The sequence below is a fragment of the Pleuronectes platessa genome, chromosome 5 (assembly GCF_947347685.1).
Source record: "Pleuronectes platessa chromosome 5, fPlePla1.1, whole genome shotgun sequence".
Lineage (NCBI taxonomy): Eukaryota > Metazoa > Chordata > Actinopteri > Pleuronectiformes > Pleuronectidae > Pleuronectes > Pleuronectes platessa.
In genome coordinates this window covers 24,366,812-24,387,685 of record NC_070630.1, presented here as the reverse complement: position 1 = coordinate 24,387,685, position 20,874 = coordinate 24,366,812, and the positions used below count along the sequence as shown (strand labels likewise).

General features: G+C 42.3%; 2 protein-coding genes across 4 annotated transcripts; one reads left to right on the top strand and one right to left on the bottom strand.

Annotated features, from left to right (window-relative positions):
• Positions 1–1,036: 1,036 nt before the first annotated feature.
• On the bottom strand, positions 1,037–12,279 carry si:dkey-260j18.2 (uncharacterized protein LOC325231 homolog). Of its 2 annotated transcripts, XM_053423069.1 has the most exons (5): positions 12,040–12,279; positions 11,478–11,631; positions 11,262–11,340; positions 8,388–8,615; positions 1,037–7,024 (listed from the first exon to the last, which is right to left on the bottom strand). In XM_053423069.1, exons 2-5 carry the CDS (start codon positions 11,629–11,631, stop codon positions 5,527–5,529), a joined length of 1,959 nt encoding a protein of 652 aa, XP_053279044.1. In that variant the 5' UTR covers positions 12,040–12,279; the 3' UTR covers positions 1,037–5,526. The 2 variants fall into 2 exon arrangements, with proteins under 2 accessions (XP_053279044.1, XP_053279045.1); XM_053423070.1 differs by lacking the exon at positions 8,388–8,615 and having other exon boundaries at positions 12,040–12,278.
• An 854-nt stretch (positions 12,280–13,133) lies between these two features.
• sars2 (seryl-tRNA synthetase 2, mitochondrial) lies at positions 13,134–20,658 on the top strand. Of its 2 annotated transcripts, none has more exons than XM_053423071.1 (16): positions 13,134–13,409; positions 14,829–14,924; positions 15,073–15,102; positions 15,194–15,334; positions 15,436–15,490; positions 15,580–15,643; positions 15,793–15,898; positions 15,986–16,033; positions 16,276–16,384; positions 17,480–17,525; positions 17,617–17,704; positions 17,793–17,905; positions 18,028–18,121; positions 18,783–18,875; positions 18,962–19,027; positions 19,943–20,658. In XM_053423071.1, the coding sequence occupies exons 1-16, from the start codon at positions 13,134–13,136 to the stop codon at positions 20,081–20,083; spliced, it is 1,566 nt and encodes a 521-aa protein (XP_053279046.1). In that variant the 3' UTR covers positions 20,084–20,658. The 2 variants fall into 2 exon arrangements, with proteins under 2 accessions (XP_053279046.1, XP_053279048.1); XM_053423073.1 differs by lacking the exon at positions 13,134–13,409 and adding an exon at positions 13,432–14,122.
• The last annotated feature ends 216 nt before the right edge of the window (positions 20,659–20,874 follow it).

The window sequence follows — 20,874 nt, the reverse complement described above, 5'->3', positions numbered from 1 at the left end:
GGCCATAAAAACTGTCAGACAGCTTTAAAAACCACACTATTATATAGGGGTTGAAAAATTGTGCCATGGTTATCTTAACAAAATATACTGCTACACACAAATACTACATCATGCATTTTCTGTGTTGATTTTATGTATCACTCAACTCATAAAGACGTCATACAAAGCAGAATCTTGCTCTTTGAAAAAACTGTAATTGATAAATCCTTAAAATCTTTGGGGGATTGAATATTTCTGATTGCAACTATACATACATACTTACATTCCACTCAAACCCTCCCACTGCTATGCCACTAGCTGCCCCAGTGCCTCTGTCACCCGAGGTCCGATAGTGAGGAAGTTGGGGGTGTTACAGCATATATATGAATATATATACACAATATATAATTATTTATTTATGTAATTATGTATTATATTCGAAAGGGACAGTCTACATTCATGAACATTAGTATAAAACACCAATTCTAACCCTAACCCTTATGTGCCTCCAGTGGAAGTGATGAATTTACTACTTAAACTTAACCTAAACTTAACATGAACCTTTAGCAGTTTTAAGGATTTTGGTTTTGGCCTCAAATAAAGCTTTAATACGTGTTTGCATGTGAGGTCTGTCCATTTAGTTTCTCTTCCACTGAAAATGCATTAGGAGAGATCCTTCTCTATCCAGTATGAAATGACAGGGGGATGTTAAAGTGAATATCAGTGTTTGACCCTGGATCTTTTAAAATCCTTTATATATCATGTTATATCATACTGGAACCTGATTTGATTTATTCTGATCAATTCTGACATTGAAATCACATAAGGAAACATTGATAACGATACCTGACCCTTTTTTGTTATAAGAAAATTTAACTTCACTGCCCTCTAGTGGACAATTATGGATTGATGACACTTTCCAAATGATCTACACTAGGTCAAATCCACTTCCGTAAACAATGTGTCCTCTTGCACGCTGTGTAGGTTTATTTCTCAATCTGATCAATGATCAGACAAGTGTGTTCAGATGTTATAAAGTCATCAATACACAACCATGTAAGCAAATAGTCCTTTAATCGTTCCATAGCACTGCTTTCATCAAACAGCCACCTTCCTTTCAGACCACAATCCTCATTAGAATGTACAGATGAGGGCAGATGTACTTCTCTGAATGGACACAATACGCGGTTGTGCTCGTGTCGAACAGATTTAGGCCTCGGAATAGAAAACATGCAAGCGGACACAGTCACTTTTCACACATCTTACAAGCTGTAAGCAAGAAGAAAAGAAAATCAAGTCGTTTAGACATTTCTGGGTGAGAATTCAGAAGATTTGAGTTTTGTGTAATTAAAGAGGCAGTGTGTCAGAGATATTTAGAAAGACAGCATTGCAATTCATGACCAAAATAATTACTTTGACTAGTGAACACTTCTGTCATAAAAAATGATCAGGTATGAAGTGTTACAATGTTAAATGTCTTGAGCCCAAAACAACTTCTTTCCCAGTTGTGAAGACTCTTGCTGAAAATCAGTTAAATGCTCGGGTGTTAATTCTCTCTCTATTCCCAGAACCTTCATTGTACAAGTTACACAAGTGTATGGTCTGAAATGGTTTTGTAAAGAGTTCCACAAGCACACAGTCTTCCCATGGTCCATTTAGTCTGGCCTTAGCTGGGGCTGATACAAGATTATGGAATTTTTGTTAAAGGAGAAAAATTCACATCGTAGAACTAGTGTTTCCAATTTGCTGTGTGGAGATACATAAAATCACAAAGCAAACAAATTCCCTCACAGTCCCTCTTTCAATTCATGGATAAAGTTAATAATTCGTGGTCTCTGTTCAAGAGCATGGGTTGGGTGAGAAAAACGATGTCCTGGAAAAGTGTTTGATGTAATAAATACACAATGGAATTAACTTGAGTATGTCATGTATCATGTAGTGTGTATGAAATCAGACTTAGGTCACAATGTTTTAGTGTGTTAAAGCTCACTGGAAATAACTTTAGTTTACAAATGGGAGGATGGTTTGACTGAAACTGAAGCGTCCGGTTGGTTGGTTGAAAACCGAGTGGAAAGCAGTAAGAAGCAAGAGTTATGAGACAAATGTGATCAGTCTAATTTTAATCTATTACATAAATGTAGCTTCTTTTTTTTTCAAACCAACTAAATCATTGATTTTCAACTATTTCAGACTATCAGTGATTTACTGCTTTAGTAAACTTGAAATAAAAAAGCGTTGTAGGTCCAAGATCTTGCACAGTCACACTTTGATTGAAAATCCAATCTTGCAATTGCAGAGGCACATTCTGTATCCACCTTGTAGCCAATGGTCTCTAATCTAAAGTCACGTCTGAAACAAGTATGTGGCCCAATGATGAAGTCCTTTTTAATGGATTTGAGATCTACACACGTGCTCCTGTGTGACAGGTTTATCTAAACACATGGCCTAGTAATCAGACACCACAACGGAGCCATCTACACTGCAGTCAGAGCTAAAGTCCACATTCAAAAAGCAACAACAAAATAAAATAAAAACAACTTTACATACATTTCAATAAATAATGTGCAAATGATGGTGTTTAGATTAGTCTTAATCTTAGTGCCAAATGCATTCCCAAATCATATGGCTGGAGCAGCTGAAAGGAACAGGTCAGTTTGATTTGACTGGCGGTCATAGTTTCATGTTTCAGAAAGACACTGGAAGAGCGATAGTTCAGACACAAACATCACGTTTCATTTTGACTAATGGCCACATGAAAAATCTCAGATACATATGTCCAGTGGAATTGTTAAATACTGTGAATGTGCCTTCATTTGCCGTCAAAACTATAAATACAGCTACCATTTCTATCTGGTGTCAACATTTTTTCACACCTTTGCATTTCCATCAAGCTCACATCCACACATGATTCTCCATCTTTACATTTTTATGTTGATGGTGGAAGACGGTGTTCCATTTATCCTGTGATTCATCCAGCCATATCTGCACATTTCTCACAAATGCTACGTTTCACTTCTTTAAACTTGAAACCGGTGTTGGACCTGTGCTGAGCATTCAGGGGTTAGACTGAGCCTACAGTGCCTTGCATAAGTATTCACCCCCTTTGGACTTTTCTACATTTTGTCATGGTATAACCACAGATCAAAATTTATTTCATCGTGAGTTTATGTAATGGACCAACACAAAATAGTGCATCATTTGGAAGTGGGGGGAAATATTACATGGATTTCACAATTATTTACAAATAAAAATCTGAAAAGTGTTGAGTGCATATGTATTCACCCCCTTTACTGTGAAACCCCTAACAAAGATCTGGTGCGACCAATTGCATTCACAAGTCACATTTGCAAGTCACATAATTAGTAAATAGGGTCCACCTGTCTGCAATTTAATCTCAGTATAAATACACCTGTTCTGTGACGGACTCAGAGTTTGTTGGAGATCATTACTGAACAAACAGCATCATGAAGACCAAGGAGCTCACCAAACAGGTCAGGGATAAAGTTGTGGAGAAATATGAAGCAGGGTTAGGTTATAAAAAAATATCCAGAGCTTTGAACATCTCTCTGAGCACCATAAAATCCATCATAAGAAAATGGAAAGAATATGGCACAACCGCAAACCTACCAAGAGGAGGCCGTCCACCCAAACTGAAGAGTCGGACAAGGAGAAAATTAATCAGAGAAGCAACCAGGAGGCCCATGGTTACTCTGGAGGAGTTGCAGAGATCCACAGCTGAGGTGGGAGAATCTGTCCACAGGACAACTATTAGTCGTCTACTCCACAAATCTGGCCTTTATGGAAGAGTGGCAAGAAGAAAGCCATTGTTGAAAGGGATCCATAAAAAATCCCGTTTGGAGTTTGCCAGAAGCCATGTGGGAGACACAGCAAACATGTGGAAGAAGGTGCTCTGGTCAGATGAGACCAAAATTGAACTTTTTGGCCTCAATGCAAAACGCTATGTGTGGCGAAAACCCAACACTGCCCATCACCCTGAGCACACCATCCCAACAGTGAAACATGGTGGTGGTAGCATCATGCTATGGGGATGCTTCTCTTCAGCAGGTACAGGGAAACTGGTCAGAATAGAGGGAAAGATGGATGGAGCCAAATACAGGGAAATCCTTGAAGAAAATCTGATGCAGTCTGCAAAAGACTTGCGACTGGGGCGGAGGTTCATCTTCCAGCAGGACAATGACCCTAAACATACAGCCAGAGCTACAAAGGAATGGTTTGGATTAAAGAATGTTAATGTCTTAAAATGGCCCAGTCAAAGCCCAGACCTCAATCCAATAGAGAATCTATGGCAAGACTTGAAGATTGCGGTTCACATACGGTCTCCATCCAATCTGACTGAGCTTCATCTTTTTTGCCAAGAAGAATGGACAAACCTTTCCATCTCTAGATGTGCAAAGCTGGTAGAGACATACCCCAAAAGACTTGCTGTAATTGCAGCGAAAGGGGGTTCTACCAAGTATTGACACAGGGGGGTGAAGACTTATGCACCCAACAGATGTCAACTTTTTTGTTCTCATTATTGTTTGTGTCACAATAAAATTTATTTTGCACCTCCAAAGTACTATGCATGTTTTGTTGATCAAACGGGAAAAAGTTTATTTAAGTCTATTTGAATTCCAGTTAGTAACAGTACATAATGGGAAAAAGTCCAAGGGGGGTGAATACTTATGCAAGGCACTGTACTAAGATGAGTAGCTCAGTCTTCTTTAATGTGATGCGTTTCTCTCAAGTTAGCTTTTTGTGTAGCCCTTGATTGTAGTAAAAAAAAGGGGGGCTTTACCAGCTCATGTTAGAGGGAAAGGTCAAACAAGTTATTAAAGTTTATAAAGGATTATAAGGGAGGGGAAATGATTCGGGGAGAAAAACCTAGGAGACTAAACAGCAGACGTCTTTAGTTCATACACTGAAGCTGCTTCCATCAGTGCTTTGCAACATGATTTTCAGTGCAGCCCCGGTTCCATTTCTCAAGCCCAAGTTCAGCCCAGCTGAGCTGCAAATAAGCAGAATGGAGGGTGCCTAGGTTTTTGTTTAGGGCACTACATTTTTTAGTTGAAGTTTAGGAGAATCAGTGAAACGTAACCTTGTCTGAAATGTGCAGGTATCCTTGTGCATGTCTGAACAGCTGAATAAAAAAACCGCATTGAAATTCTCGGACAAAAAACATTAAACTGTGAATGTACAAATAAAAGGCCCTATTCTCTCTCAGAGGACTTGACTGTTCTGACAGCGAGTGGTTTAGGTTACATTCAGGTGCTTGTTGTCTGTTCTTTAAAACCTGGTTCTGGCTCTACTAGCTCTCTGCCTGTACATTTGACGATCCATATTAAATTTCAAAAGATCTGTCTGCATCCACTCAATTTATACCCAGCTCTGTGGCTGCATGCCAACTGTATAAAATGGTCTCTTCCTCATGACTTATCTCAACATGTCATGGGGTCAAGGAGGAGCTCATTCAGAACTCAGCCTGAACCTCATCTCTGTGTCACATGAATGGCTGCCTCCACTTCAGTCAGAATGGGCCCAGTCAAGCTAGTCAGCAGCCTTCTTGCAGTTTTCTTTGGCTAGTCTCAGTCTTGACAGGATGTGTTTCTTAGGGAATTTTAGAGTGGTGCACCCGAACTGGCTCACTCCTCCAGTATCCCCAGGAAGCTTTTCACGTCTCTGGACCCAGCTGCGCCAACCAGGCTTCCAGCAGTACACACTGTCATAGAACCGTGAGCCGTTTTCCCCACCCAGTACATAAATCCTCCTTTTCCACCTGGCCACACCCCCGGCTGCTATCCGGCGAGGGAGCCCGGGAAATACCACAGGGCTTGGGGCTCGGTCGCTTCCACCACCTGCAGCCCCGCGCTGCTCTGCAGTCACCATCACCCCTCCCCCTGTCACCTCCCTCTCTACACCAGACCCCCTGCCCTCTCTGAAAAACAGAACACGCCCAGTGGCGTCTAAAGTCTCCAAGTTAGTGTAGTTCCCATCAAGGAACTTTGTGGTATCCCTCATGTATCCCCCAATAGCACAGACCCCTCCTCGCACGGCTACTCCTCCAGCAAGGCAGGTGGCACCAGAGTCCAGCGCCACACGTGTCCAGCAGTCGGTTAGGGTGTGATAAATGAGCACGCCAGAGTGGACCACAGCTCTGTTCTGTTCGAGTGTGGTTCCACCCAGGAGGTACAGTCGTCCACGTAGAGCTGCGCAGGCAAAGGCACGCAGGGGGAGCGGGAGCCGGGGCCCCGGAGTCCACTGTAGTGTTGACAGCTCCAGGGTCTCGCTGGAGTCGAGCAGGGCCGAGCGGTTACTGCCCCCTAAGGCATAGAGTGACTCACCACAGCCCAGCAGACCGAGCATGGCCCTGGGCTGGACCATCGAAGGCCGCTCTATCCAGTGGTCCAATACTGCATCATATTCATGCACTGCTGCAGACACAGAACCTGTCCGCAGGATCCCACCAGCCACAAACAGCCTGTCACCTACAGCAGTGCAGCCAGGACTGACGAGAGATCCCAGCGCTGCTAACTTTTCCCACTTTCCTGTCCGAGGATCAAAGCAGTCCACTGTGTAGTCTCGTGTAGCTAAATTCTCGTCCTCCCGAGGTGTCAGGTCCACACAGACAATCTTCTTTTCAAACATTCCCTCCCTCGGTCTCAGAGGCCCGCCGAGGCCTTCACCAGCTGCAGCAGGCCCTAACTCCTGGCTCAGTCTTCGGCTCTCTTCCTGGGAAAGCAGCCCAGGCCGCAGGTGGTGAAGTAGGGCAGGCATGTGAGCATACCTGTCCAAGGGCTGGTGCTCTGCCCATCGGCGCGCCGCATCGTAGACCTCGGCCTCGGAGTCAACTCCCAAACGGTCTGAGCTCAGTAGGCTGCCTAAGGTGCCGTGGTCAAGTAGCAGGAAGTCTTTCTGCCGGGCCACCCGGGGAAAGTGCTGGGCTACCAGCCGCAGGGAGGCCCGCAGCAGCAGCTGGTCGTGGTGAGAGCGAGCCAGAGAGTACATACCCAGACAGTTATCTACTGAGAGGTGCTCAAATAGAAACCTGGAGAGAGAAGAGTGGAAAGAAATGACAGGAGAGAAAGACAGAAGAGGGGGGAAAAGGGGAGGGCAAATACAAAAGGAAAGTTAAAATAAACATTAGGGCTATCAAACAATTAAAATTGTAATCTGATGAACCACAGGGTAGCTGTGATTAATCACGATTAATCTACATTTCTAAATGCCTGAAAAATTCCCATTTTCTATGTATATTGTTGCTGGAATGGAAAGATAAATGACAGAAGGCAGATATATACATTAACATTGGTCTTTTTATTGATGAAAAGTCCAAATAATAGAAATTAATATTGAAAAATAAAATCAAACTTAAACATACCACACCATAATTAAATGTGGATGTTTATTTGCTATGCCTCTGAGCAAACATAGGATGTTATTTAGAATTTTTTTTTTCTTTTTAAATCAAACTCAAAGAAACCTTTATCATAAACAATTGGGGCATCTTAGCCTTGCTAAAGCCACTTATAGGATGGTTGAATAGGAACTTATAGGATGGTTGAATAATACTTTTATCTTTTCTTTTTTTAAATCAAACAAGAACCAAACCTTTACAGAATAAAATGTGAATGTGAAATCTGAATTTGAGCACATCTGTAGAAGCAGAGTTGAGCCAGTTCACACTTAAAAAGAACAAGTTCCAAGTTCAGTCATGCAGATGAAAATGAACTAGTTCATGTTCATAGTTCATTTTGTATGATTTAGGTGACAAACGTACAGTCATGTGTTTGGTTATGAATCAATAGTGTCGGATCATGTCTGAGTGTCGCTCCGCTCATTTTAACACTGAGTCCTGACTGTGAGCATCTCGTGTTGTACTGAGACCAAAATTTATCAACGAGTCATTTTCATGGTGTTTAAATGCCGCCTCATAAACTCTGGAGCGAATCAAACAAACACCAAGTGACTTCATGTACTGATCAGGTCCTGATAACTAGTGATGAGTATTTATTAGTTCCAGTGAGAGCAGAGTGGAGGAGGATACAGAAACTCCAGCTCGGTACAAACCAGCTGCAGCTTCTGCTCTGATCATAATGCAGCTGATCACTGAGCAGCTGAGACCAGAGAAACTCTGTGTTTCACTGTTCTACAAAGTCACTGACCGGCTGCTTCAAGTGAACGAGCTCTGATCTCACTTCCTGTGTCGCTCGGAGCGAGTGGGGGCAGGTATGGGTAAATGGAGCGGCTCATTCTGCGCATGCATTTAATGTGTTAAAAAAATGAATGCCTTAATTCCAAAAATCATCCCGCGTTAACGCGTTAATTTTAACAGCCCTAGTAAATGTATAACTGATTGATCTGTAAAGTCTCAATCAATGTAAACTTCATCTGTCACACCGCGACTTCACCTGGAGCACAGGTCCTGAAGAGGCATGACCTGCAGCCGGTTGGCGGCCACAAACAGATCCTCAGCTGTGTCCAGAGAGAGCCCCGCCTCCCCAGTGTACACAAACTGGATGACTGTCTCCATGACAGACGGTGTCACTTCCTCCAGACGTATCTCTGTGAGGCGAGACTCCACCAGGGGACTGGTGAACATGGCCCTGAAGTAGGGGCTCACAGCTGCTAAGAGGACTCTGAGCAGAGAGAAAGTTGGAAGGAAAGAGAGAGGAATACAGAGGATAAAGAAGATAGACGTTTCTGTGTAAGACAGAACACAGGTCTAAAGAATCTACTGTGCTGTTTGGGTAAAGGAGAAGCAGCTAACTTCAAACCAGTAAACTTCTGTCATGTTCCCTCTTTGATATCTTCCCTCTTTCGAAAAGCCCACATGGATTTCCTAAAGAGCAGAACTGGCCTGTATCATAGCATCTTTATCTGAAGTTAGATTTTCATATTGTCTCCGACGCTCTTGTCGGCAAGCAGAGAGAAGGTGGAAAAAGGACTAACTCAGAGTATCATATGAAATCTTACAGAGCCGTCTATCTGACTACCAGGAAGCAGTAAAACTAAGTTTATATCTAACCTTGTCTCCAATAACTATCACAGACCTCAGGTTCTTTTTAATATTTTTAATAACATCATAAACCCTGGTAGTCGTACTCCTATTCTGCCTACACCTGTCCCCCTGTGATTACTTTCTTAAATGTTTTGTTGTAAAAATGTCCCTTCTTAGATCGTCCTTAACTATGTCCACTGACCATCAACTCCCTATCCCTCCCATGCTCCCAGCTGTCTTTGGTCAATTCGAGCCCATATCAATATCCTTCCTATCTGAGGTGGTTCACCATCTGCGACCCACAAATTGCCCTTCCGACAGCATCTCTTCTTAAAGAAGTCTTCGACACTGTTGGCCAATGTATTATGTCATTGATTAATACGTGTCTTGTCTCTGGTAGTGTCCCAGCTGCCTTCAACATGCTGTTGTACAGCCCTTGTTAAAGAAAGTAAAAGTCTTGATCCCTCTATTCTCAGGCCCCTTTCTAAGCTGCCCTTCCTGTCCAAAATCCTAGAGAAGGCAGCTCTCACCCAGTTGCAGACATTTCTTATCAACAATAATGTATATGAAAAGTTCCAGTCAGGTTTTAAACCGCATCACAGTACCGAAACAGCTCTTTTAAGAGTTTTTAACGATTTGATTTTAACTGATTAAAATCCTACTCTCCTGAATAGATTCAGGAGTCAGCTGTCCTAGTGCTCCTAGACCTGGAGACCGCTTTCGACACGGTCGATCAGGCAATCCTAATATCACGCCTGGAAAACTTTGTAGGGATTAAAGGTCCAGCTCTCAGGTGGTTTGACTCTTACTTAACAGATAGCAGTTTCTATGTCCACCTGGGTGACTACTCCTCTTGGAAGGCCCCACTTACATGTGGGGTACCTCAAGGATCCGTTCTAGGCCCCGTCCTTTTCTCCCTATATATGCTACCCCTAGCATCAATTTAAAATCAGCAATGTCTCCTTTCACTGCTTTGCAGACGACATTCAAATTGCCCCTGAACAATAAAATAGGTAGCTTTTTCAACTGCGAGAAAATAGCCAAGGTAAAGGAATACCTCCCACAAAAAGATCTAGAGAGTTATCCATACATTCATAACCTCCTGTCTTGATTATTGTAACTCCCTGTATGTAGGCTTATACAAATCCTCCATTAAACGCCTGCAGCTAGTCCAAAATGCTGCTGCTCGCATGCTGACTTGGAAAAAAAAGAGAGACCATATCACACCCATGTTGTGCCTCCTACACTGGCTTCCTTGTCACAGGATCGTTTTTTTTAAAATCGTACTTTTAAATCTCTTAACGGACTGGCACCGTCTTACTTATCCTGACTTCTCTTTATGCACACTCCAGTTAGGGAACTGAGATCAGCCACTCAACTGCTCCTTGACAAACTTCAGACAAGGCTAATAACCAGAGGTGATCAGGCCTTCACAGTAGCCGCCCCAAACCTGTGGAACAACCTACCACTTCACATGAGATCTGCCCCGTCTTTAACACACAATAAATCACTACTTAAAAACACATGTGTTTTTAAGTGTGAGTATGTTTCATCGCAGCTGATTTTATTTCTTATTGTATATCTTTTTATTTTTTTATTTTACATTAATAATTTTATTTTATTTGTATTACTTGCACTGTGATGTATTACGCTTTCCCTGTCCTTTTGTTGTACCATTACACCTGTAAAGCACTTTGGTCAACCAAGTTGTTTTAAATTAGCTATATAAATAAAATTGACAATGACATTGACTTTGATTATTTAACTTCTCCCTCTCCTTAAGTCCCTGATTATGAAGAAACTGAGGATTCTGATCAAGGATTTTTTTTTAACTTTATTTAAATTGGCAAGAAATGGTGTTTTTTTTACTTTTGCACTAATTTCCAAGGAAATTATGTATGGATCTTGAATAATGAAAAATATGACCATTTAGGGCACTGGTATGTTCCAGTTTGTGATATTTAATGCAGCTTGATTGACTTTAAGGAGACCTTGGCAGAGGTATATGCTCTATTGAAATAAAGTTCTTTGGACTGCACATAGATCAAAAACATGACAGCTCCAGCTACTTGAATTCAGTATCCATCATTATTTGTTCATCTTACAATCCTTTTTTTATCCCACACTAATAATCTATGAATTCTATATTAGTGCAAAAATATACGCGTTTGAATCTGCTCGCTATCATCAGCAAGGGGATCTCTGACCCGGTCACCTTTAAACTACCAGAACTACATTGACTGCCTTCGGGGAGTTTACAAATGTAATGTTTTAATAACAATACCTGTGACACATAAACTTCTTCCCCTCAACAAGCAGAGTAACATCACACAGCTGCTGAGCGTCCAGGAGCTGCTTCAGTCCTAAAATCACCAGAGATGAGGGGAAGGACAGGAGGGAGGGAAGAAAGATAGACCAAATAAAGGCAGATTATAAATGGTAGGGAGGTCAGGAGAACAGGAATGAGTCATAATAACAGTGCCAACATCTTCTGTCTCACCATGTGTGATGTAGTCGCCCAGCGGGGTGGTGCTGTCATCGGGGAAGTCCTCCTCCTCTGAGTCGCTGTCGGACAGAGGCTCCCCTCCTCCCCCGTCCCCGTCCTGCCACGGCTGGGGACGCCAGGTGACTGTGCCCCCCCGCACAGCATTCATCTGAGAGAGAGACACACACACACACACACACACACACACACACACAGCATACAAGACATATAAATACATGTATGTACATGTACACACAGATCATGTTTTGCACGCTGAGCCTATATCTGCAGCAGACAGGCCTATGTGTGTTATAGATAGAGGCCTGGACCCGTCAGGAGCAGATAATGAGAGAAATGTTGCTTTACAGCTAACCTTCATGCTAGGGTCATGTACAGCTTATTGTTCTGATAAGTTGGAGACATATTTACCACACCCTGGTACCACAATGTTCCCATTTCATTTAAATCACCTGAACAAAGACTGGTGATAATAAACCCATACAAACACACAGCAGGTCGGTGTGGTAGCATCACTTTACCGGATCAGAGTGTGGATTTTGTTTTTAGCTTCCATTACCTTCGCTCTCCTTCTAGTTTCCACCGTGAAAGCTGTGGGTCTCCCTCTCGTCAGGAATCGGTGAGGCAGTGTGGAGGAGTGGACTCTCGCTGTGTCCAAGTGGCCGGTTATTAGGACAAGTTTCTGGGGACTTCCCTGGCTCCCATTCGGTTGGCTTTAACCCCCGGGCTCATTCGGGGGATAGTGCTCGTCCCGGCGGCCTACGGTGGGGACGCGTCAGGCTCCTCGCAGCTGCTGCTTCTGCTGCTGCTTCTGCTGCTTCTGCTGCTGCTCCGGCAGCTCCTTGCCCAACATCACTGCCATCCCAAGGAGCAAACTCGCTCACAAAGGAGCTTCACTTCCCCTCCGACGGTGACGTTTCTCGGCCTCGCAGCTCTCAGTCCACCATGACAGGGGGCACACGGGTCCGGCTCGGCGGTGGGACGGTGCGGGGGGTCGGGTTTAACGGGGCACCGGGAGTTGGGCTCAGCTTCAATCGGCCGCACTTGTCATGTCTGAACCGGATTACCGCAACGTTCAACTTCCGCTCTTCTGATTGGCTGACCTTTGACACGTGACGTCAGCTCGGAGCGGAGATGGTTTGTGTTTGTTACTGGTAAAATTTTAAAGATTTAAAAAGATTTAAATTAATCTCAAATGTGGAATAAAATATAGTTATGATTTTAAAATAATATTCTAAACGTTTTGTCGTATTGTTTTATCTATAAACAAACAACTTCCGCATTTGTGCTGCGTTCAATGAAAATATGGCCGTTTTGTTTGCTCCACACAGTGCTCCCTGCTTTCAGGAGCAAACAAGAAAATAATAGTTGAGTTTAGTTCGAACATCAAAAGGTAAGAGCAAAAATAGTTTTTGGACTAAAATTACAAATTAAAAAGTATTAGTATTGAAAAAACATAAATATACAGTAACCTAGATTCATATTTCTTATTCTGTCCGAAAAGGAGTAGGAAAAAGGAACATGCTTTTCGTGTCCTACCCATATTCTGATAAAAGCCCAAAAATGTGAGGGTTCAATATTCACAACATTTCTTTTTACGTTTAAGCCATTATTCCTACACTCAGTGAATGCAACAGTCACCACCGGACAAACATGGCGACGTGCATCGGCGTTGTAGCGAGAGTCGGAGGCGCCGCACTCAGCGTGCTGAAGCCGGTGTGCAGACAGGGTGCTGGGCGGAGGACACGCCTGTTCCTCCCGCAGCGCCTCTGTCACGGCGGACGGAGCAGCCTGTACGACCATGTCCGTGAAGGCTACAGCGACAAGCCCGAGCTGGACATGAGGGAGGTGTGTGAGGAGACCGACAAAGTCATCGCTAATGTGGAGAGCAGGAAGGGCGACCTGCGGCCGGACGATGTCAGGAAGATTGTAAGTGTTTTTATTCGTGACATGAAACAGCTCCGTCTTTAGTTCGTGTTTGGGGAGATGGCAGCTGGATCTGTTGTACTTAAGTCTTCTTCATGTGCTGAAACAAATGTGCAAGAAAAGTAATCAAGCTAATACTAATGTTATGCTTTTATATGATGTACTCGTGTCACCTTGTTAAACGAAATCCTCAATCAATGAACATGTAAACATTACTGTTGGACACATGATGTCCCCTGAGATTATATGATAAAAAGTCCAACTTTATGTCCTTGCACTTGAGGTTTAGACGCACACTGCTCCAAGAAATGAAGAGAACACTTAATCATAACATTATAAGACTGAGTCAGTGAAACTTCAGGGACACCAATCTATCCAGTTAGGAAGCGCAAGCGATTCTGAATCAATGTCCTCTGCTTTGGTGCAAATTAAGTGACTACAGGTGCGATGGAGATTTTTGATCAGGTTGCACAGGTAGTCCAGCTCCTGCAGGATGAAAATCCATAAGTGCGCTCGCAAAAAGGACTGTGTGTCTCCCAGTATAGCCTCAAGAGCATGGAGGAGACACCAGGAGACCGGCTGCTACACAAGGAGAGCTGGACAGGGCCATAGAAGGGCATCAACCCAGCAGCAGGACATGTATCTGCTCCTTTGTGCGAGGAGGAACAGGAGGAGCCCTGCCAGAGCCCTACAACATGACCTCCAGCAGGCTACTGGTGTGCATGTTTCTGACCAAACTATCAGATACTGACTGCATTAGGTGGCATGAGTGCCCAAAGTCCTCTAGTGGTCCCTGAGCTCACAGCCCAGCACCTGATTGGCATTCGACAGAGAACAACAGAATTGGCTGGTCCACTATAATGAGAAATTCACAAAAGTTGGAGCAGACTGTGATTTAAATTCTTTAATTAGATTTCCGATGTGGTTGTGAATCCAGCCCTCAATGGGTTGATGATTTTGGTTGCCATTGACCATTGTTACTTCAATTTGTTTCAACAAATTATACAATTTTCATAAGTAAAGATTTTTAACATGAATAATTTGTTCATCAAGATCTGATGTGTGATTTAAGTGTTAGAGCAGTTGTATATCGATAAATAGATTTATGTTTGGTTCACAATGCACACATTTCCTTGTGATTACTTTTTTCTTTTACTGACTGTCCATTTTTACTAAGCCCTTTGCTGCTAACAGCAAATTCCCCCCATTATTTGATTAATTAATGATTCAATATGATTAATGATGAATCAATAATTAATGATCTTATCTCATATATAATTAAACAAGGGCAACACAAGGAAACATGGAAAGTTATTGTGTAAACTTTATATACTGTATGCTTTTTTAGTTTCATGTTAACTGTTTTACTGAATTCTCCTACATGTGTCTGTGTTTGTGTATGTGCGTCTCTCCACATTACAGGTATGTGTGTGGCAGGAGCTCCAGGCAGTGAGGACAGAGATCTCTGAGCTGGAGAAGCTGAAGAGACACATCAGTGACACAGTCAAAGCTCTAGTGGTCAGTTAATGTTTTACAGCATTGGCTCACCATCACCAGTTTTTCTAAAATATGCTGTTTGTGTTGGTTGTTTATAACATTATAGATATCTTATAAATATTTTGTCCAACCCCAAATCCCTATTTTCACTTTACTTTTTTCTCTACAGAAGAAGAATGACAAGAAAGCTCTTGCCAATGTAAGTTCTAACCTTAGAGCTTCATCTCTTTGATATTTACTGATTGAATCTCTGTAACTCACTCTCTGTTTTGTTGTTGTGAACCCTGTAGCTTCAGGAGTACACCCAGGCTCTGCAGAAGGGCCGAGAGATTCGCAGCAGGCTGAATCAGCTCTACACTGCAGACACCGAGCTGGATCAGGAGCACTACAGCCGAGCGCTCAGATTGCCCAACACAACACACCCTGACGTGGTCAGCGCACATACACACACAAACAGATTGTCAAGAGCATCTGGGCAGAGTTTTGCTGTGAAGAAAATCTGTCAGTAAAAGTTTCCCTTCCCTTTTTTCAGCCAGTTGGAGATGAGAGCCAGGCGAGGGTGGTGGAGCTGGTCGGAGAGAAACCTGGTGAGTGATGTGATCTGTGCTGGTTTAGATGTGTTGCTGAATGGATTTTGAATCATCTATTGATGTAATCCTCTCCCTCTTTGCTGTAGCGTTTGACTTCAAGCCAAGGGGCCACGTAGAACTGGGTGAGGAGTTGGGTCTCATCAGGCAGAGGTGAGACTGGCTGTTCTTTGTCATTAGATTCTTCTTAATCTTTAGTTCATATGATTTAAAGAAATACTGTAAATTGTAATCTTCTGGCCACTATTTAGTTTACTCTCATTGATTTGATGATCACATTTTGCTCCTGTATTCTCCTGCAGGCATCTAGCTCACGTTTCAGGCCACAGGTCCTATTATCTGAGGGGAGCAGGGGCCAGACTTCAGATCGCACTTCAAAACTTCGCCCTCGACACACTGCAGCAACGGGTGAGCGCATGTTGGGAAAGTTTGGATAGGATGTTTATTTTGGTAACATATTGAAGAACCAAGCTTTACTGTTCCTTTTGACTACAGGGCTTCATTCCCATGGTTGTCCCTGACGTGCTGAAGGGGGCAGTGTTTGTGAGTAGAAGAAGTCCTAACACATTTTACTTGATAAAAGATAACATGAGATCTAATCCAAAGATGTGAATTAAATGTTCAAACATTAAACATCAAAAGTGATAGTCTGAAACAGTTTTAGTTTTAGTAACACTGTATCTCCCTACAAAAATTCACTCACACTAATCTGCGTCTTTGCTCCCTTCCCTGGTTACCAATGGCAGTAACAGTCTTGTCCTCACTTTGACTCATGTCTCCTCCAGGAAGGTTGTGGGATGCAGCCCAATGCTCACCGCTCTCAGGTCTACTCCCTGGACCCGGCTCGGTTCGCGGATCTCAACCTGGCTGGGACTGGAGAGGTCGGGACAGCAGGTGAAATTGAACTCAGTTCTTCAGTGTTAATGCACTAATGCAATGTGCTGCAATCCCGATGATGTTTAATTGTAACAATGAATGCCCAGCATCGTTTCTCTGCTGAATTCAATCTGTGGTGGTAATGGGTGCAGTTGCACAAAGGCCCTGCTCATATGTACCACATTGGAAAACACTGACCAGTAAGGTTGTGTATTGGTACTAGTGAACAGTACAGATGCTGTGTCTTCTGGTTGTCCTTTTTCATTTAAAAAAAATGGCCCGAAACACTATCAAATCACGGGCATGTTTTGGTCGGCTCACAAATTTCTCAACATCACTCCACCAAGCTTCAACCTGAGTAAAGGTGTTCAGTAGTCTGAATGACTCAAAACTTCTAGGCCTTTATATACACAAGCAAATATGGTTCAGTGCATCTTCCCATAAACATTTCATACTGTACTATAGAGATTGTAACTGACAAACTAATTGTTTGCCAGGTAAATCGTTTTCAGTTGATCAGTCCCTGTGTTTGACTCATTGTTTAAGTGAAGTCTGTGCTTTTACTAATTGGTGTATCTTTATCTTTATTTATCTACATAGCAATAGTATTATGAGCAACATGAGCCATGCTACTCTCATGCTATGTGACCTAAACTACATGTGCTCATTAAGTTTGGTAACGCTCTACACTTTTTAATGGGGGGGCAGAGTATCTGTAAAGTACAATGCAAAAATTGTTAATTTATTTAAATTGTTAAGTGTTTTTACTGGTTCTGATGATGTTGTAATCCCATAGTTAATGTAACTGATCTTCAAAAGGGATTTTAGTCTTGTTATCAGTATTGCAATAAATGCCGTGGTTTCTGCAGATGTATCAGCATTTAAAGCTAATAAAATCCTCTGAGAAGAAAGTAATGTGTGGAAGCTAGTAGTTATGACTTTGCAGCGAGACGCGATATCAGAACCAGTATTGATGTGCAGAGCATGTTTTAGTCTATGCAGTACCGTCATATTCAAACGTGTGTTTCTTGACAGGTCTGAATGTGCCTCATCAAAAAGGACATGCATCAATTTGTAGTGTGTAATAATCTGACTAGTGTCTCTCATCCTCAGGCTATTTCATGGATCATGCAGTAAACTGGAAGGATCTACCTGTCAGGTAAGGAGCATCTTTCACTCATTTTTTGCAGTGGATATGTGTTCATATTAAAGTAAGTGCAGCTGACAGGAGCTGTCATCTGTCGCTGCAGGTCGGTGTGCAGCAGCACCTGCTACAGAGCAGAGACTGACACCGGCAGAGAGACGTGGGGCCTCTACAGAGTTCATCACTTCACCAAGGTCAAAAGAACAGTTACACATCGTGACAGACTCATGAGCCTTTTGATTTTACTGGGTGATTTGATTTTCAAATGTTTTGTGTGTTCAGGTGGAGATGTTTGGAGTGACAGCAGATGAGACAGGAGAGGAGAGCTCTCAGCTGCTGCAGGAGTTTGTCTCCTTGCAGAAAGAGATGTTCTCTTCACTGGAGTTACACTACAGGTCAGGACACACTCACACACCCACACAATCTCAGTAATTAAAATATTTTATTCATCAATTTAGATTTACATTAAATGTTAATAGTGGTATACATTATGTGAGTTGTCCATGTTTTCCCTCAGAGTGCTGGACATGCCGACACAGGAACTGGGTCCTCCTGCTTACAGGAAGTATGACATAGAAGCCTGGATGCCAGGGAGGAACAGTTACGGAGAGGTGGGTCCCATCATATTACTTTTACCTATAGCACTCACTATCCCTTGTTTCGAAATCACAAGTCACATATGTAAAATGATAACTGAACATGATATTCTGTATGTAAAGGTGTTGATTTGTGCTAAGATCTGCATGAACAGACCCACAAACCTGCCTTCAGTCTAAAGAGGCTTTAGCTCTTCACTCCCCTTTTAAGCCACAACTCATATAATCTGAAGTTTTGCCCAAAGACACACCTCATATTGTCCTTCCATCAAATTAAGTTAAACCTGACTTTTGCCACTTTGAAACAGACACAATTTAATATTATAATTTTTTTTTCTATTCATCTTTATAGAGGATACATTTGTACCCAAATATTTAATACACCAGATGTGTTAGTGTCACAGAAAGTCTTGCTTTTCATTTTGGCCCCCACATTATTGTGATAGAGAAACTTTTTCAAACCTTCCGCATATTGACAGTTGATGCCTGGTCATGTTAGGTAATATTAATTTGCACAGATTTTGTGTAATTATAAAATTAAATAGTACAATTGTATATTGGATTACACATATTACTGCTTTGAAAAGAAGGTCTTTAACTTCATGGTATTAAGAAAAAGCTGAATTGAAAGAAGTTTATTGCTTGGGATGATTCTGATGGCAGTCCTTGTCTATAGATTTCCAGCGGCTCCAACTGCACAGACTACCAGAGCAGACGCCTCAACATCCTGTATGAGAGAGAAGACGGCAGCCTGCAGTACGCCCACACAGTAAGACTGCAGGAGAGGCTCCACTGCTGTTACACTTTATGATCCAGCTATATTTCCATAATGTGTTTCTATCCTTACCCCTGTAGGTGAATGCTACAGCATGTGCCATCCCCCGAACCATCATCGCGATCCTGGAGACGCATCAGACCAAAGTAAGAGGCCAAGACACTTAACTTTGTTCTGAAAAAGTGGAAACATGCGGTAAAATGATGTAATTGCAAGGCTCCAGTAGTAAACACCAGATATGAATGTTCTGTTCAGGAATGAGGTGAATGTGAATCCCTTGTGCTGCTCAATATAATTTTTTTTTAAGTTATGGTCCAATTGGAACAGGAAAAAAAACAAAATACATATCACATGACATTGTTAAGCCTCTGTGCCCAAGGTCACTGTGATCTTACAACACACATTTTGGTCATGTGAAAGCAATAGTTCGGGAACACCTTGAGGGATTTTCCAGAGCAAACATTCAGTTGGAATCCAAAGATGAACTGATTTGATTGGTCAAAGATCAATGTCAAGGTGACCTCACAATCCCTCCCTTCATTCTGCTTCCTCTCTATGTGTTTCTCAGTGTTATTGGTGCGCAGTTAGGGTGCCGTGTGTGGTGTTTATGGAGCTCCCCCTAGTGACTGTTGTTGTTAGTTTCATCAATCAGACTTCATTTGTAGGACCAGGACCATCAAGAGCTGAGTTATGAGGAGTTGCCGACTAAATCTTTTTTAAATACACTAGATATAGCATTTCAATATGCTTTATTGGAATAAACTAGAAGCACTACTAATGATTATTTTTTCAACTTGACAGCTCAAGGGAAGTGATGTATATTTGAAACATTAGGGCATGTAAAGCTCTATAAGTAAAAACTTGAAGCAAAATTGTAAACCTGAATATCTTTGTTTGTCCTATAAAGGATACCTATACCTCTGAATGTCCAACATTTCTAAACAATTTGTTTACTGTAGTTTAAAACACAGAATGATGAACACTATCTTTTATTTATCTGACGTTAACAGTTAATCTTCAAAAACGTTAAACATTTTTCACTCGTCCCCATCTCCCCTCAGGAGGGAACAGTGCGTGTGCCCCGAGCCCTGCAGCCTTATTTGGGTCTAGAAGTGATCGAGAAGCCAATGTACTCTGCACTGAAATACATTGGACCCAACCAGCACAATCGACCACCCAGACCTGCGCCGAAGACCAGATGACGTGACTGCAAGTGAAGAGCTCTGACCCCCGGCTGTCATCTTCAAACACCCATGTGTCATTTCCCATCACACACCTTAAAATCCCATGAGACAGAAAGTCCATATGTGACAAATAAGCATCAGGAAATCTTGACTACAGTTTGTTGTCCATTTAAAAGGTTGTGAATAATCTCTTTTGTGCTTGAAATCAAATTCCTTGAATTGGATGAATGGAGTGCACCAGTGTTTTGAGATGATTGGATCAGGCCTCAGTCAAGCAGTTTTCTGACAGTGTAAATATTTTTGTCATTTTTTAAAATGCTATGAAATTGTGAATGGTAGCCATGACAGAAACACACACACAAAATGACCTTGATGACAGTGGGACCTTGAGGGGAGTGTGGCTATTAGTCAATATGGGGAAGACGCTGCACAATAGAATATTTATTGTCTCCTGTAGGTGATATTAAGTAATGGGTTGTTAATGTCTGTTGCATAACCAGCTGCTACAAAGTGAAAATACTTAACCAGTTGGTAGAGGAAGTGATAATGTCTGCACGGACCTCCACAATAAATGGAATACAGTTATATGTGAATGAGAATTACTCAAATTCCTTCTTGTGTAAGATGCCATGATGGTAAACCGTCTGTATTTATGTTATTTTCTCATCTTGATGACCACTCAAAGCACTTAAAGTGCAGTCTTGCCCTTCACACACACACACACACACACACACACACATTCAAACAGTGCATCGATGTGCAGCACTTTCTCCATCATAGATCATTCACTCAGTGCCAGCAGCTGTAAG